This window comes from Paramormyrops kingsleyae, chromosome 4 (assembly GCF_048594095.1).
Source record: "Paramormyrops kingsleyae isolate MSU_618 chromosome 4, PKINGS_0.4, whole genome shotgun sequence".
Taxonomy (NCBI): domain Eukaryota; kingdom Metazoa; phylum Chordata; class Actinopteri; order Osteoglossiformes; family Mormyridae; genus Paramormyrops; species Paramormyrops kingsleyae.
Genome location: NC_132800.1, coordinates 38,209,255 through 38,227,267, shown reverse-complemented (window position 1 = coordinate 38,227,267; position 18,013 = coordinate 38,209,255). Strand labels below are relative to the sequence as shown.

General features: G+C 46.5%; 1 protein-coding gene and 1 pseudogene across 1 annotated transcript; one reads left to right on the top strand and one right to left on the bottom strand.

Moving 5' to 3' along the window:
- Positions 1-15,050, bottom strand: LOC140588839 (uncharacterized). The gene is made up of 2 exons (XM_072711302.1): positions 14,988-15,050; positions 1-1,361 (listed from the first exon to the last, which is right to left on the bottom strand). Exon 2 carries the CDS (start codon positions 1,342-1,344, stop codon positions 1-3), a length of 1,344 nt encoding a protein of 447 aa, XP_072567403.1. The 5' UTR covers positions 1,345-1,361; positions 14,988-15,050.
- A 2,492-nt stretch (positions 15,051-17,542) lies between these two features.
- Positions 17,543-17,604, top strand: LOC140590443 (U6 spliceosomal RNA; annotated as a pseudogene).
- Positions 17,605-18,013: the final 409 nt, after the last annotated feature.

The window sequence follows — 18,013 nt, the reverse complement described above, 5'->3', positions numbered from 1 at the left end:
TCAGTCGTAGATCTCTGATTTATACAGCACACTATCAATATTTGGCACAAGGTCCTTCTGATATTCCCACAGCTTTGTGTCCACAATCAGTTGCTCTTTGGTGAGACTCCCCTGTAAAGGAACTCTGACATGTATAATTCTGCACACATCAGGTGGAACTCTCAATGTGCCTCCATAATTCTGCAGCACTGAATGCACTGATGTCTGCACCACTTGCCTTGGATTTATGATCATCTTGGTGGGGTTGTAAACATCTTTCCTATCAGGTTCCCGGTAAATATGTTCCATGATGTTTATTCCTGGAACCTTTTCCCATTGTGTTAAATGGAATTGGCCCGTTTCATCAAAGTGGGTTTTGGGGAAGATATGATTCTCAATAAGAAAGACTCCGACTGTTGAGTTTTGCCTTTGCAGGTCCTCCAGGAGAAGCTCCAGTGTATCATGCTTGTAAGGCATAATTATTTCATCAATGTCGTTCAGCAGAAGATACTTGGATCTGTACATGTTTCTGTAGATACAGTCATTCAGCGTAGTTAACTGCCCATAGTAATGGAGGTCACCTTTATGTTCTTCAAAGTTCCAGCCTTTGGAGGGATTGAGGAACTGATCTATTGGCCATTGGTGGATTTCAAGTGTACCCTCTTCCCTGTAGTAGTGCAGAACCTTGTCAAGGTCTGGACCACAGCTAGTATTGTAGATGACCACTTTCTGTATGCCCAGGAGCTTGTACATTTCTATGGTTTGCACAAACTGCAGTACATTGTTATAATTTCCAAAGAGGTTGGAGATGCAGACAGTGAAGTTGTATTTGAAGTTGTGCTCGTTTCTCTCTCGGTTTCCTATGGGTAGGAAGATCATATCTGGAATGTCTGAGGTGGATGTATTAATACTGATAGTGACATTAGTAGCATCACACTTTGGTTCAGTTTTACACAGTAGGTCTGTGGTGTGGTAAGGGAACCCAAAAGAATCATGGTGTATGTCGACCTCTGCAGCTGTAACCAAATATTCTTGTTGAGCACAACCAATGACACAATACAGTCTTCTGACATCATCCCTCCTATATATGCTAATGATACGAATGGTTCCATCAATCCTGTGATCTTTGTAGGCAGAAACCAGGAAATGCTTTGTGTCCTTAATTGGCGTTATATTTTGCTCAGTCAAGTTCTTTGCACACTGATTACTCAGATCAGCTGTTGGATGTAAATTATTTCCTGATAAATGTGGATATATAGTCAGATTCCACATTAAAGGACCATTATAGACTATCCTATAGATTATCAACATAATTGCAAGAAGTATTAATGACTTAAAAACTTTTCTGTAACAAGTTTTCTCCATGAAGTTGGTTTGGAAACCTGGAGATAAAAAAAAATATATATATATATACAGTATAAATGCACGATGCCTTAACTGTTACAATTTGGTCCATAAATTTGAAGACAATTAAAGTGAAGAATTTCCATTTGTTTTCAAAATTTCATCTTTTCTATGCAGAACCAAATATCATTAGATCACTACTAAGAAATTACATCAACTATTACAAATGGTACCTAAATAGTGTGTTTCACTGAAAACCTTGATCTGATAGTTTGCTTTGCTGAATATGAGTTTCACTCTTCAGGACCATTTTTTCACCATGTCAACCAAGAGGACACTCTGCGATAACACAGGCATTTCTTGGACTGTCACCGGACTAAATAACTGCACTGTGCCATATTATAAAATACACTGGGACATGTTTACAATGGTCATACTTTTTATCCATTTGACTGCTGCTATGTTATTTTTTTTTTATCTTACACTGTTTAATATTATTGTAATGACCAGACAACATGCGTAACTCAAAAGAGCACTTTAATGTACCCTGTACGGCCGCAGCCCACACCAAACTCGCAAAAGAACAGGATCCAACAGAAAAGAACAGCAACACTTAATGTTCCCCAGTATATATAAGGTTGTGCGGAGCCCGCCCCTTTTCCTTTTATCCACTCCGCAGGTACCCCACATTCCCGCTATCTCCAAACCCCCCGAGATTGGCTGAAAAGGGGTGGGAGGACTGCCCTATAATAAACATTAAATAGTCCTAGTCCTCTAGCCACTACACTATATACGTGACTATACGATTCCACTATTGCTTTTTAGTTCACTATTCAGCTATATATGTGTATATATTACATATAAATTACTGTAGTTGTATTGCCCGGATGCAGAATACATACAGTTCTTTTTCTAACTTTGCTCGGTGTTTCACTATGGGAATCGCTTTGGGCGTGACCAACTATGGAAGCTCCAATGACACCACGTCCATCTGTGATGGACAGGTCGACCTGCGACCAGGCTCCACCCCTGCCCTACTAATGTGGTCGACCTCCCTGATGGCTCATTCATGCTTTCTTCTCATGAGCAACTAGAAGCTCCCTTGGCCAAGCTAGTAAGCTGATCTCACTGAACTGTTCACAGACGGTCTGTCATTGGAGTCCGTCGACGAATGCAATTTTGGCTCTAGTGCTGTACTGGGCTGAATTATTCCCACGTTGAGAAAGTTCTTCGCTATTCGTTCAGCATTGCCGGATTGGCAACCTCGTCAAGGCGAGCCTTCTGTGCCATTAGATTTGCGGGTTAACTGGCATTTCGCGCACTCCGAGTGACTCCCCTTGCAGATGGCTTCTTCAGCCTGTCCAGATACATGACAAACCGACAGACTAATGTGTCGTTTTTCTCGCTTTCTCGGTTCTATGCTTTCCTGCTGTCCCCCTCCTTCCCCCCAGTCGACGGCCATTACCCCCGCCAAAGGGCATGAGCCGAAAGAGGGTGAAACCACATTTCACCCGTGTCCCGCGTCATGCGCAGCCACTATCTCAGGCAGGGATCCTCACCCTCTTTGCATAGTGTGCATGAGCGCTAGTCATGCTCAGGCATCGCTAGTGGACCTGCAGACTTGCGTCCACTGTACCTCGATACCGGAGAAAACCTGGGAGCGGAGGATGAGAGTGGCCGTGGCTAACAAACAGGCCCCGGGCCCATCCAAAGCCACTCCCCAGGCCACTAATACCCATCTCCCGGGAGCTACTACGAGCTGGGCGGATATGATGGAGACTGAATCCCCAGACTTGCCTCCTCTGTTTGAGGGTTTGCCCTCCCTAGAAGCCGGAGAACTGGGTGACGAGGATGCAGAGGGTGAGGCCAACTCTGACCTCCTCGATATGGGTGATATAGAGGAAGAGGAGCAGGATGACTCCACCTTCCCTGCCCATCAGTCCCAACCCCCTAACACAACAGATGCATGTTCCCAGGCAGACTGTAACCTGTACGAGGTCTGCAAACAGGCAGCAGATAAGCTGAGTATACCCTGGCCTGCAGCTCAGGATACCGGGGGGGGCAGAGAGGGACCTGTACAATGGGAAGAGGCTCCCACCTATGCAGCCCTCAAGCACGTCAACTCCTTCCTGCAGTTCTGGCTTGCATGAAGGAGATGAGTCGCTACTGGTCCAGCCCTTTTAAGGGCAAGCTTGCCACCAAGGGCTACTCTGAGCTGGAAATACAGGGGATGGAGGAGCTGGGGCTGGCCAAACCCCCAGCGGCAGAGCCTTCAGTGGCCTACCACCTCCACCCAAACCACCACTCTATCTCTGCTTCATCCCACATTTCTCTGCCCAGTAAGATGGACCGCATGACTGCATCCACCTTCCAGAGGATGTACACATACAGTATGCTGCACAGTCAGTGTGTTCTCTGCATGCAGTTACATTGCTATCTGCATATCAGGCAGAGATCTTGGAGGAGATGGGCTTGGGGGTGCCAAACCCAGTCCTTTGGGATAAGATTTGTGTGGTGAATGACCTTCTGCTGTACTCCTCCCCTGGCGCAGTACAAGGCTGTGTCTGGGTGATGGGCTTGGCTGTGTCAGGTGAGAGAGCCCTCTGGTTGAACCTGTCTGCCTTGGGGGATGCCCAGAAAGTGGAGGTCATGGATGCAGCCTATAACCCCACCCAAGGTCATTTTGGCCCAGCCCTGGATAAAATTAGGGAAATCAGCTCCCTCAGGAAGCAGGAGGATGAGGCTTTTAACCTCTACCTCGCAAACAGCCACCTTGCCCCCCTCAGTCAACCAGATCCAGCCTTGCAGTAGCAGCAGCTAGGGCAAGAGGGAAGCAGACCGGGGCCAGAGTCCAGTGTCCAGCTCCAGGTGGACTGTAGGCAGCTCAGCAGCCAAGGGCGGCTAACCCAGGGCCATGGGGGAAGCACTCCTTTGCAGCTGTCACAGCAAGGAACCGTCCGCCCCACCCCGGCCAAGGAAAGAAGAAGCGGGCTGCCTGATGCCTGCTTGGCTACACCCACCCCCTCCTTCAAAGAGGATGAGGTTGGGGGCAGACAACCCTTGTGTTCAACTTTTAGAGGCCCCTCTCATTCAGGTGGTCTCCACTGTCAGGTCTCTTCGAGTTCACTGTGTTTTTTGTGTTGCCTCGTGTTTCTTATGATTCTCCAAATAAATCCCTAGCAATTCCTGTCCCGGCGGTTCCTGCTCCGCCCCCCGTTGTTCCTGTCCCAGCTCCTTTCTCCGAGGAGGTCCCTGATTCCCCGGTCCCTGATCCCATGCCCCCAGTTCCTGTTCCCGAGGAGGTCCCTGACCATCGGACCATCGCTCCTCCCCCTTTGGTGGATATGGAGGAGGAGCTTCAATGGGACCCCTTGGGACTCACCCTGACTGCCCCAATGAATCCCTCTGGTGTTTCACCCCGACCACCTCCCCAGCATGGCAGTTCCCGGCCGGGTCCCCATCTCTCGGTCTCCCGGAGAGGAAGAAGACACCTGTGCAGGGGTCGGATCCCACCTGCTCTGCCCCCCGGCTCGTCTTCTGTCCCCATTGCTCCTGCTCGGCGGTCACCTGCAGTCCCCCTGGCTCCTGCTCCACGGTTGCCTGCAGTGGCCCCTGCAGTGACTCGTCGGACGGCTGCGGTCCCCCCTCGATGCCTCATCGGTCACCTGCGGGTCCCCCAGCTCTGACTCGTTGGTCACCTGCGGCTTCACTGGCTGTGGCTGCGCCTTCACCTGCGGCAGCATCTGCTCCCTTCTCGCCTCCTCTGTTGTCCCCTTCACCTCTCTTCTAGCAGTCCCTCTGCCCTCCTCCTCTTCCCCTTCGGCATCCCGTCCAGCTCTGGCCAAGAGAGCCTCTGGCTGCGGCCTCATGGTCACCTGTGGCCCCTGCGGCTCCCATCTTCCACCCACCGGGGTACCCTCCGGCTCCCTGGTGCACCCCGCCCTTTGCCCCCTAGTTTTATGCCCCCTATGTTTGCTCCCTGCCCTTCTGTTTTGCCTTTGATCCCTCCTGGTCCTTTTGCCCCTCCTCTTGTTGGTGCTTCTCCTGTTGGTTTGTCCCCTGGTGTTGTCCCTTCATTGTCCCCCTCCTTGGGTTCTGTGTTCCCGTTTCTGGTGCCCCTGTGAGTGTGTTGGCATTCCCTTGGTGTGTCAGCTGTTGTCATGGTTTGTGTTGTTGTGCCTGTTCTGCGTGTCTGTGCTGGTCCTGTTGCCCCGATGACGTTCTTGCTTGTTTCTTGTGCAGTTGCTGTTTCCTGTGGCTTGTTTCTTGCTTTTGTTTCCCCAGGTGCTGTCGTGTCCCTGATCTCGTCTCTTTGCTTTTCTTAGCGTGCCTTTGGGGGGAGTCCTGTCATGCCCTGATCGTCCGATCCTCCTGTGTGCCACGCCCCCTCATCTACCTGTGTGGACTTCCGGTGTTACCAGCTGTTTCTAGTTGTGTCTAATTAGTTTGGTGTATTTCGGTCCGCATTAAGTTTGCTTCCCCAGTCCAGTCATTGACGTCCGTCTTGCCTTGTGTTTCTTACGATTCTCCAAATAAATCCCTAGTTTACCCGATTCCTTGGCTCTGGCTCCTGCTTCCCCGCTCTGAAAGCATGACATTCTCCCAGAGATACTAATGCCCTTTCTGGCTAATTGGATTCCATTAAAATGGATCAAAATTTACCTCATGCTGAACAGAAACAAGGAATATTAGCTCACTAGCATAAACAAAGTTATTACTAGTGCTGTCAAACGATTAAAATTTTTAATCAGATTAATCACAGGGTTGCTGTGGATTAATTTCGATTAACCACGATTAAATATTCATTTTTAATCTATATTAATCACATTTAATTTTGCATGAGAAAACAGACTCAAGAAAAAATGGAATATACTGTATATGCACTTAACATGTTTATTGAACATCTTGAACATGAGTCTGATGTATTCCATCTGCCACAGAAGTGCAATACCATGGACCCATATCAAAAAGCAAGATTTTTTGCTTAGCCGGACAACTTGTCGGATTTAAGGTACCTCAGTTTAAATGGTCTTTATCTTCGTTCGCTTACAATTAGCACGAACTACCGTAAATCCGACAAATAATCAAACTAACCATGAAGTCCAATTCTAGCCCGGTTAATTGCCATTGTTAGTAATATCAGTTGATAACACATTACGTGCGGTGCTTTACATATAAAACTCTGTAGCAATACGTCCACAGATAAGTTGTACGGTATAGCATGTGCGACCGATTTAATAAGCCACAAATGAGAAGTAGTGCTTAAACAGTATAAAACTACAACTTTCCCTTCTTTTGACAAAGGGCGCAGCCATCTTGGATTCTGAACTCGGGATCCTCTGTGCTGCTCCGAGAAACGGGAACGCATGTTGTCACTTCCGGCTTCAAAACTCCGGAATCCGACTCGGAATACGAGTTCCGAGGGCAAATGGAACACACTAAAACTGCCCGAAATGGGTTGACAGAGACATTTTAGGGATTTTGAATCATTCTGCGTTAATTGCGTAAAACTTTTTTATCAGATTAATCATGATGATGGATTAATCCGCGTTAACCCGTTCATTTTGACAGCCCTAGTTATTACATATTCTCCTAGTGGTGGCAAGGAAAATGGCTTAAACCTCTACCACCCACTCTCAGTCAATGGCGAGAGAGATTAAAGGAAGTGTATCTAATGGAAATGATAACCGCTAAACTTCATATGAAGATGGAATCATTTTTGGTTCTGTGGGCACCTGTCGTTTCTTACTTTGGATGGTCATATACATAGGGACAACTGGATTGAAGATAGGAAGGGAATAGTGGTATTGGTGTATTTACTTAATCTTGTTTATTCATTCAATTTTCTGTCTTCCGTTGATTTCTTACTGATTGTAATGTTGGCTATGGGGTGGGAAAAAAGGTAAGGGAAAAAGAAAAAGGAAAAATAAAGGGAAAAAGAAATTACTTTACAAGAAGGTATGCCGAGAAAATGTTGGTTGTTGTGTTTTTTTTTTCTTCTTCTTTGTGTCCTTTTGTTTGGGTTATGTAAAATACTATGTCTTAAAAGCTTGAATAAAGATTGTTTAAAAAAAAATAATTTAAAATACAATAAAGTGTTAAAAATAAAAAATACAGTGGAAATAAAAAGTGTACACACCCCTGTTAAACTGTCAGGGCTTAATAGTGTAAAAAGATGAGACCATGATAAATTTTAAAACTTTTCCCACCTTCAATGTGACCTATAACCTGTACAGTTCAGTTAAAAAACAAATTTGTTTTGGGGGGAAAATATAAAAAATAAAAAAGCATACAATAAGCTGGTTGCATAAGTGTACACACCCTTAAACTACAGTAATACTTTGTTGAAGCACCTTTTGATTTAATTATAGCTTTCAGTCTTTTTGAGCACACATCTGCCATAAAGTAACTAACCGCAAATAAAGTTCAGCTATCCTAATAGAATTTTCCTGACATTTTCTCAGTTGCATCCTACAGCAAAACCACAGTTGACAGAGAGCTTACAAAGCATCAAAGGGATCTCATTATAGAAAGGTATCAGTCAGAAGAAGGGTACAAAAACTTTCCACAGTATTAGATATGCCATGGAATTGAAGCAGTCATCAAGAAGTGGAGAAAATATGGGACAATAGTGGCATTACTGAGAACTGAACGTCCCTCCAAAGTTGATGAAAAGACTACTGGGGTGTGTACACTTTTTACTACACTGTCTACACTGTACTTTGATCTGTACTTACTGTTCTGTGTACTCAGTATATAAACTGTAAATAAGATTGTTACTTTTTTGTTGAGATATATGTATTTTGCAAAAGGAACATGAACTCCTGTTATCTCTTCAGATTGAAAGATGCCGTCCCAGTGAGGACTGGTTGATTGATGAAGGCATGCATCTACAGTTAGCCAAATATGGCGATGTGCCAAGGAAAATCTGTATTTCTGAAAATGCTGACTGATCCGGTTTCATTTGTGGGTAAACAACAACTGGCATTTAGGGGACGTGACGAGAATGAAAACTCTGACAACAAAGGACATTATAGATAGTTTACAAATGGGCCTGATAGATGAGCATCACTTTCTAAGCATCTGCTGATCAATAGTCAATAGTCAATAGTCACACAATAGAAGGCTTGGGAAACAAGCCACATTTGACTGTAGCAAACAATAGAACATGTTTAGGATTACAGTGTAATGAATATTTTAATATTTATTATGAATATTAATATACTGGGCTGGGAGTAAAGGACGGGGTCATAGTGAGTTAGGTAATTATGCGGCCAGCTCAGTGTTGTGTTTGCAAGATGTTTGCCCTTCTGGATGTTTGTGTCCAGTCGGACTTCGTCTGCGAGCGATGTAAGTTAGTGCACTCACTCATGGTCCAGGTTCGTGACCTCGAGGAGCAACTGACTCTCATCCAACATAACAATGAATTAAAGAGAGTTAATACGCCTTGTAGGGAGACTGTGTGTATGTCACAAGCAGGGAGGGGGGAGAATGATGAACAGGTAGGTCAAGAGACCTGGGTGAACGTAGGTTGTAGACGTAGAAAAGAGTGTACACAATTCACAGAGGCGGCATCACCTGGAGTGACAGTGTCTAACTGCTTTCAGGTGCTTCCAGCTTTAGAGCCGGAAGAGACTGGGGAGGCAGGTGGGCCCTTGGGCACCAAGGAGCCGCCTACCCCCTGGAGGAGGGAGGTTGTGGTAGTAGGGGATTCAATTATCAGAGGTTTAGATAGTTATGTGTGCACTCGTGATAGAGGGTCCCGTACGGTGTCTTGCCTGCCTGGTGCCCAGGTAGGGGACCTTCCGAATCGAGTGGACAGGCTTTTGGCCCCAGCCGGGGTGGATCCAGTGGTCATGGTGCATGTTGGCACCAAGGACATAGGAAAGGGTAAGAGGGCTGTTCTGCAGGATAAATTTATAGAAGTCACGGATAAGCTTAGAAGCAGAACATTCACGGTGGTATTCTCTGGAATTCTTCCCATGCCATGTGTGAGTCAGGCTAAGTTAGCTGAGATAAGGGGATTAAATGTGTGGCTAAAATGGTGGTGTAGGAAAGAGGGGTTCAGGTTTATAGGGCACTGGAAGACCTTCTGGAACAAGTGGGACCTGTTCAAGCCAGACGGGTTGCATCTGAACCATAGGGGAACCAGTGTATTGGGGAGGCGTATGTGTAGAGTAGTTGAGGAATGTTTAAACTGGGGACTGGGGGGGCAGGGAGGTTAGTTATGAATTTATGTGGGGAGAGACGGAAAGCCCAAATAAATATTAAAAGTGGGCACTGTAAAAGGTGTCACGCCTGGCTCGTCCGATCCTCGTGTGTGCCACGCCCCCCTTGTTACCTTGTGTTACTTCCCGATTGTCATCACCTGTTGCCTGTTATTTTCTGCCTATCCTGTGTATTTAGTCCGCGTTCAAGTCTGTTTCCCTAGGTCTTTCATTGACGTTACGTGTCTTTGTATTGGAGTTCCCCACAAATAAACCCCTTTTGATTCATATTCACGGCTTACGTCGCCTGCTTCGCATCCCGATCCTGACAGAATGACAGACCTCAACAACAAATCACCGCAGCAGACTGAAGACCTGCGTATCGGTCTGCTGCAGGAGGTGATTTATTGGCTTGACCAGCCGAAGGTTCAGGAGGACCCCGGAACGCTGGATCTAGCCAGCCGGAGCGGAATCCTCCTTCAGGAGATGTCACCACTCACGGAAGCGCACGTCATTGTGGACGTGCGTGAAAACCTCCGGCAGCTGTTCCAGAGAGTAATGGAGAGGCGGATCCGGCAGCTCGCTCTCTCCAAGGTAAACCCGCCATCTGTTCCCTTGGAAATGGCGCAACCATTGCCAACAGCCACCCGCCGGAGGAAGAAGAAGAAGCCGAAGGAGAGACCAGAGGAAGTCCCGACGATCGTCTTGGGCACATGCTCTCTCTCGGCAGCTTCTCCCCCTGCCAGTTATCAAGGGCGATCCCCGATCACCCAGGAAGTCACCACCGCTTCCAGCCTGCAGGTACCCCTCACCAGCCCCGCCGACGAGATGCTGCCGCCCCTGGTGGCTTATCATTTCCGGGTAGCAAGCCTGGCCCATAAAGGGGCCAGCGCGGTAAAGGACGCTATCCCATGGGTCCCGCAGACTTTTAAAGGGACAATGCCCGCTTTGTTAGCCCCGACCCTGGCGGCAATAGTCGATATCCCGAATATGCCTGGTTTGCCTATCCCGACTGTCTCGCCGGCGCCACCTGTCCTGTTCTGGCTCTCAGCGTAGGCGGACACATTTTTCTCACTCTTCCTCCCCTTATCTTTCCTGCTTTGCTCCTATCGTCTCGTCTAGTTTACTGTCCTACTGTCTATACTTGAGAGACTCTCTCAGCCCTGCTCTTCGAAACTAAGAAAATCATGCATTTGATCAACTGGTCTCTCAACGCAATTGACAACATCTTCTCACAGAGAAGTGCGGGTTCGGGGGAACCTGACTGTCCTGCAGGGACGCACGCAGCCGGCTACACGATGGACGGATGGGAGAAGTGGAGGGTCGTGTGTCTGGTGGCTCTGTCCGTGGAGGACATCGAAGATATTTACCTATTCGGAACCATGATTACAGGTCTGATGCTGATTGGATTAGGCATCGCCCTGGTTTATCGTAAATTGAAGAAAACGGTGACAGCCGCTCAAAGCCCCACTAGGCTGGCCGGGATGATTGACGGAGTTGGCAGAGCTGTTGGCACTCAGACTATGGCTATAGATCGAAAATTGGATACCATCATTGTGACTATGGACCACAGATTTGATAACATCACGGAGAAGCTCACGGCTGTGCAGAGGATTTTGGATGGCGGAGACCAGCGTGGACATTAGAGGAGCTGCGAAATTACAGCTTCTCGCCCGGAAACCCAAATAACCCTATTCAATCTGCTTTGGCTGCCCCCTAATCAGCACTGGCCTTGGCCAAGGCCGCTGCATTGTTCCCCTGAGGAACAAGGCAGTGAGACTCTCTTGCATTCCTCTCGCCCAATCCCAAGGACACCCTCCCGCCATCTCCCACCCCTTCGCCGCTTCATACCCCCCAGCGTGGACAGGCGGGTCTGTTGACCGGCGCTGACTTGGCGCAGGACCGGATGGCTGTTTGTCTATGCTGGACTACCTCCACCTCCCCATTTCCCTCCCCTGTTGCAAGTCACGACTTTTTATGTTGTAAGGTGTAGTGACTATGTGCTTATGTCGCTGAGGTGTTTTTTCTGTTCCGACATTATACTCCCTACTGGAGTACAGTCTGGGGGCTGTTTTTTTATTCGCCTCTTCTCTCCTCATGTAATTCTGTTTTCTCTGTTTTTCTTATATCCCCTGTCTACCTGACCTGTCTACCCCCTGTAATGTTTATATATGTATGGTCAGGTTGATCAGGACAAAATTCATTTCACTGCATGTTGTACCTGTACAACTGTGCATGTGACAAATAAAGCAACCTTGTCCTGCCCGTCCCGCCTGACTCGCCAGCACCACCTGTCGCCACACCCATGGCACCGCCTGCTGTCTCGCCCGTTCTATCTGCCTTGCCCATCCTGCCTGCCTTGCCTGTCTCGTCTGCCCTGCCCATCCTGCCCGTCTCATCAGTGCCCCCTGCTGGCCGAGAGTCAGCGGTCGCTGCTGTGCCGCCCGAACTCCCTTCTGCTTCGCCCTCGGCCTACCCCAGAACTCTCTGTCCCCGAGGAGGTCCCAGACTGTATTACCATCGCTTCTCCTCCCTTGGTGGAGGGAGAGGAGGAGTTCGAATGGGACCCCTCGGGGATCTACCTACTGGTCCCCAGGGACTCGGGTGGTGGAAGGACTCCTCCACCATCGCCCCAACGGGGGGGAGCCCAGCCGGGTCCCGAAAGGGGAGAGGACATAGATGTAGGGGCCGGATCCCTCCCTGCCCCCTGGCTCGCCCGTGCATCCACTGGCTGTGGCTCAGTGGCTGCCTGCGGGTCCTGCGGTTCCGGCTTGGCTGTCGCCTCCGGGTCCCCCTCCGGTGCCTCGTCGCCCACCTGCAGTCCCTCCGACGGCGCCTCGTCACCCGCCTCCGGGTCCCCCTGCTTCAGCTTGGCATCAGATGGCACCTTCCCCGGCTCCAGCTGCGCCATCGCCTGCCGCAGCTTCCCCCTCCTGCTTGCCTGCGCCAGTGTCCCCTCCTGCTCCCTTCTCGTCTCCTCTGTCGGTCCCTCTGTCTGACTTCATGTCCCCTGTGTGGTCCCCTCCGGCTCTGGCCACCCGTCCGCCTGTGGTCCCTGTGGCTGCCTTCCCTCGCCTGCCTGGGTTCACTCGGGCTCCCCATTGTCCTCCCGCCTTTGTTCCGCCTCCTTCCTTCGTCCCTCCTGTTTCTGCTCCTCATCCCTTTGTGTCTCCTCTGTTCGCTCCTGGTCCTTTTGTTCCTCCGTTCCTTGTGCCCTCTGTGTCTCCCTTCCTGGTCTGTCTGTCTGCGTTCCCTGTTTTGTGTCAGATCTTGTCATGCTTCCTGTCCTTGTGCTTGTTCTGTGTTTCGGTTTTGTTGACCTCAGCGTATCGCTCACCTCGCCTTCTCCAGCAACGCTGACGACCATCATTTCTGTGCAAGGTGACCCGACACTCATCAGTGAACAGGATGGTAGACCACTGCTGCCTTGTCCAGGTCACATGGTCTTGTGCCCACTGCAAACGTTCTCGGCGGTGTCTTGGTGTCAGTCGAGTCACCTGCAACGGTCGTCTGGCATTCAAGCCAAAGCGGTGGAGTCGGTTGCGAATGGTTTGTCTGGAAACCCTAGTACCCCTCGCATCTCGTAAACGGGCCTGCAGCTGTGTGGCAGTTGCATGACGATGTCTGAGTGCATAGGTCCTTAGGTACTGGTCATCGTTGCGGTCTGTCACTCGTGGGGCTCCACTCCTGGGTCTGTCCTGAACTCTGCCAGTAGTTCTGTGTCTTGATGCAAGTCTGCTGATGACACTTTGAGACACATGAATTTCATGAGCAACATCTGACTGCCTGCCACCGACCCGAAGGCACGCCATGGCCAGGTGGCGCTGCTTGTCCGTTAAGTGACGTTGTGTGTTCATGGCTGTTTGAATGATGAACTTGGAATGACTTACTGACAATACCAGCTTTTTATACCCACAGACTGTTGAAATTGATGCCACATTGAAAAAGGTTGTCTTTTGGTATTGGCCCCAATAAGGCACACCTGTACACACTGAGACCATTACATGGAAAACACAAAATGAGGTGTGTCTATCACACCAATACAATTGCCTCCCTATCCCAAAAATGTCTGAAGTGAAACAAACACCGTATGTATGGCATCCACTAAGTCTCTCACAATATCCCTAACTTATTGTGAGTAGTGTAATTCCTTGGTAAGACCCCACCTAGAATATTGTGTGCAGGTTTGGTCACCATACCTTAAGAAGGACATTGCTGCCTTAGAAAAGGTGCAATGGAGGGCTACGAGAATGATTCCTTGTCTTAGAGGAATGTCTTATGATGAGAGGTTAGCTGAGCCGAATCTGTTTAGCCTTGAGCAAAGGAGACTAACGGGGACATGATCCAGGTCTATAAGATTCTAACGGGTCTGGATGCTGTTCAGCCAAATGGCTATTTCAGTATTAGTTTAAATACTAGAACTCGTGGCCATAAGTGGAAATTAGCGGGAGAACATTTTAAAACAAATTTGAGAAAGCACTTCTTTACACAGCGTGCAGTTAGAGTATGGAATAGTCTTCCTGCTAGTGTAGCGGAAGCTAAAACCCTGGATTCCTTTAAATCAGAGCTAAATAAGATTTTAACAACTCTGAGCTATTAGTTAAGTTCTCCCCAAACGAGCTTGATGGGCCGAATGCCCCCCTCTCATTTGTAAATTTCTTATGTTCTTATTCTATTATTCATAGTAATGACTAATATATGACAAGGTCTGAAATTATACCCGGGCTGTTGGATGGTCAGTTTCCTTCACTAAAAAGTTTTGTCCACAGTACAACAGCAACATCATGATGGAAACTAATAATAAAATCGAGTTTGTGTTTTGAAGATACATGATTTTGTTACAGCAAAATAATAATTATATAAAATTATAGATAGGCCTAAATAAAATCATGATTTTATGGCAAATAGCATTGTTTCTGTAACCAGCCAAATGAAAAAAATCTGTTTTTGTAACAACACTTAATCGTTAGTCATTAACACAAACCAGGAGCCGGTAATACCTGTGCGTAAAACAGAACTGACTCTATATCTAGGCTCCATTATATGTCATGTCTCAGACTCAAAGCTTTCTGGTAGAAATATACTTATTGGCTTTATAATCAGGACCCAGGAAACTGAAACTATTTTGCATTAATTCCAGACACACATTCAACTGCCTTGGTGCAACTGTTTTGCATACGTAAATATATCAATGCAAACTGCATCTTTATAGCTAAAAAAAATTGAATAATAAAACCCTCTTTGCAAACCAACACAGGTGGAATGCCGCTCCACAGGAGATATGCTGAGTAAGTTAAGGTCTCTATAAGAAAAAAAATCTAAGCCTTCCAGATGAGGCAGGAAACCATGTTATTATCAGAGCTGCAGTAAGAAAAAGCCCAGTGATATTACTATCAAGCCATGAAGCGTTTATTTGGTCTTATGAGTTTCTCTAAAATAAAACATGAAACAACTTACTTGAGCTCTGGGATGAATCCAAATAACTGAATTATTACCTACAATGTTCTTAGATCAGCTGTTGCATCCACACAGCCTTAGTGAATAATTCCCTTCCTTTATAAACACCGGTGGAAAAACCAGTGTTATCTTGCAGATAACACTTATTACCCTCATAATAAAACTAGAACCGCCTTTTCCCGCGCCAATGAACAAGCAAGAACTACTTCGGTGTATGCAGCCCTTTTATTTGCGCTATTGTGTTGTTAGTTGCTGTTATTAACACTATAATAACACTCAAAAAACCGTAATGTTCATAACAGAGTGGCTGTTCTGTCCTGAAACCGTAAAGCTGGAAAATTTTAAACGTAGTATGCATTTTATAAAATGTTAAATAAATAGAAGTCGTTTATTGGTGATTTCATGTTGGTCGAAGTTTCCGCTTTTAAACTGTATACGGTTATTTTCTATACAAATCAATTCAGGTGAAACAAAAAATGTACGTGTTCATGGTTGCAAACTCTTTCAGAGTCTCACGCAAGAATTCTTACGGCAAATCTACAGGTGTCTATTCCATTCTGAACTTAAAATTAGCTGCATCAAAAACATTACGGCAGTTTTCAAACCCTACAGACTATTTACAAGGTAATAAAACTTATACATACATGTACCCCAATAACAAAATTCTTCTGGGCCAGATCTGGCCCACACTATTCATTTTCCTCTGGCCCAGATACCGCAAAGAATGACGGCCCTGTGACGACCCAGACATGGATTTTCTGATTTGGGCCATAATAGGCCCAGGGACGGCCCAGACATGGATTTTCTGATTTGGACCATAACAGGTGCAGTGACGGCCCAGACATGGTTATACCTGATTTGGGCCATAATGCTTTTCAACAAACTACTGATTTATATTTAATTACACTTTACTTTGTAACTTCAACAGACAGATGAGGCATTTAAAGCACTTTACAACATACAAAATATCTAAGAACATGGCCCTGTAAAACTGGTTAATAAAATGTGAAATTTGGGTGGTCAAAAACACACACAAAAAAATCCAAATACAAAACAAGTAAATACTGTACATTGCAAAAAATGTAACCAAGTGTCATTTACCCTTTTTGCATGTTCCTTCATTCCTCCATCCCTGTCAGGTGCCAACTGAAGCCATCTTTGAATGTTTTTCTCTGCCTCCTTGTCCGTTGCACTCCTAGTTAAGGAATTTCATCTTACAGCAGCTACAACACACAACACAAAACTATTAATACCACCTGCTTCTACGGCATAGAACATAAAGCATACCTTCAAGATCGAGACAGCACCAAACATTTATAGGATAAAACAATTCCAAAACACATACAGTAGTACACAAATAAGGAGATATGAATCATTATGTCCATGACAGAATATCATGAACAAGTAAACAATATTTAAACAGGGTTGTTAATTTCACCATTTTATTCACAACACAAGTCAAAGTTGTAAGCATGTATGTATGCAATCTGGAATGTAATATATGTTCTGATCTGACATAAAAAAACACTCATTGCTGAACTGTAACTGTCCAGAAGGCTGCTATATCCAATACTGCACAGAATATATACCCCTGATTTTTCCATATGAATTTCATCCATGTTTTTTTTTGCTGTCTTCAATATGACAAACAACTTGACTAACTTATGATCATGCATAACTGATAAATCTGTTGATCGATCAATTAGACGCATATACATATATATATATATATAAAGATATATTTCCATCACTAGAAATTAAATGCACAAAGTCATAAATTGGAACATGCGGGGCTCATTTTTAATTAAACAAGTTTCAGATATCACCAGTAACAAAGGGGCAGTGGACTGAAGTGACATGTCCCCTATGAAAAGGAAAAAAATAGGAGGTGCAGGTTTGGATTAGCTATTAATTTCTGTGGCGCGAACTTTATCACTTCTCAGAGAGAAATGTCGTTTGGCGTGGGAGATTGTTGTGTTAAATGCGTGTGTCCCACACACAACACGTGAGACTTGAGAGCTCTGCAGATGTTATCTAACGTTAAACATCTGATTTAAACTCGAGAGTCATGTATTTATTGTTATGTCAAGGAGTGTGACTTGTTTGAACTGGCTTTTTAAAATGAACGATCATTCCCAACGTACCGTTCTGACAGAATCTTAATCTTTAATCTCTGACTAAAAAGGTTAAATGGGACTTTAAAAGTAACTGAAATTTTTCACTTATCACAATTCGCTCGTTATTATTCAAACTGAATCAGCCATCTAAAGTCGATCGATGCCGTCAACAGCCTCAAAGTTGCAGTGACGTCTAAAGGACATTGATTGGTCTAAACTGAAAGGTTAATGCCCACCTATTTCAGGATTGGTTGTTCAGCGTAGATGATCAAATAAAGAACGGTCAATAGTAAAGCCCTATACACAAAGTATTCCAAACGGATTTATATTTTTAAAAGACAAGATTTTAGAGAAGATAAACTAATGGTTTCATTTGTTTTTACTTTTCCTTTTTTTAAGTAAACATAAGTCTGATGAAAAATAATGATTGACGTTACAGTGCTTGCTATGGCAGCACATATACTAAAATTGGAACGATACAGAGAAGATTAGCATGCTCCTCCTTGGATTGCCACCTTATCGTGGTGGAGGGGTTTGCGTGCCTCCGTGAACCTGGGGGCTAGGTTGTCGGGGGCAATAGCCCCTGGTAGGGTCTCCCAAGGCAAAAAGGTCCCAGGGGAGGGGCCAGACAAAGAGCAATCCAAAAGAACCCCATGAAAAAGTTTAAAAGCAAAGTCCCGTTTCCCTCGCCCGGACTAGGGTCACCGGGGCCCCACCCTGGAGCCAGGCCTGGGGGAGGGGCCCGTTGGCGAGCGCCTGGTGGCCGGGCCTTGGCCCGTGGGGCCCGGCCGGGCACAGCCCGAAAGAGGCACGCGGGACTGTCCCCAGGTGGGCCCACCACCCACAAGGGGAATGTCAGGGGTTCGGTGCATTGTGGATCGGGTGGCGGCCAAGGGAGGCCCTGGCGGT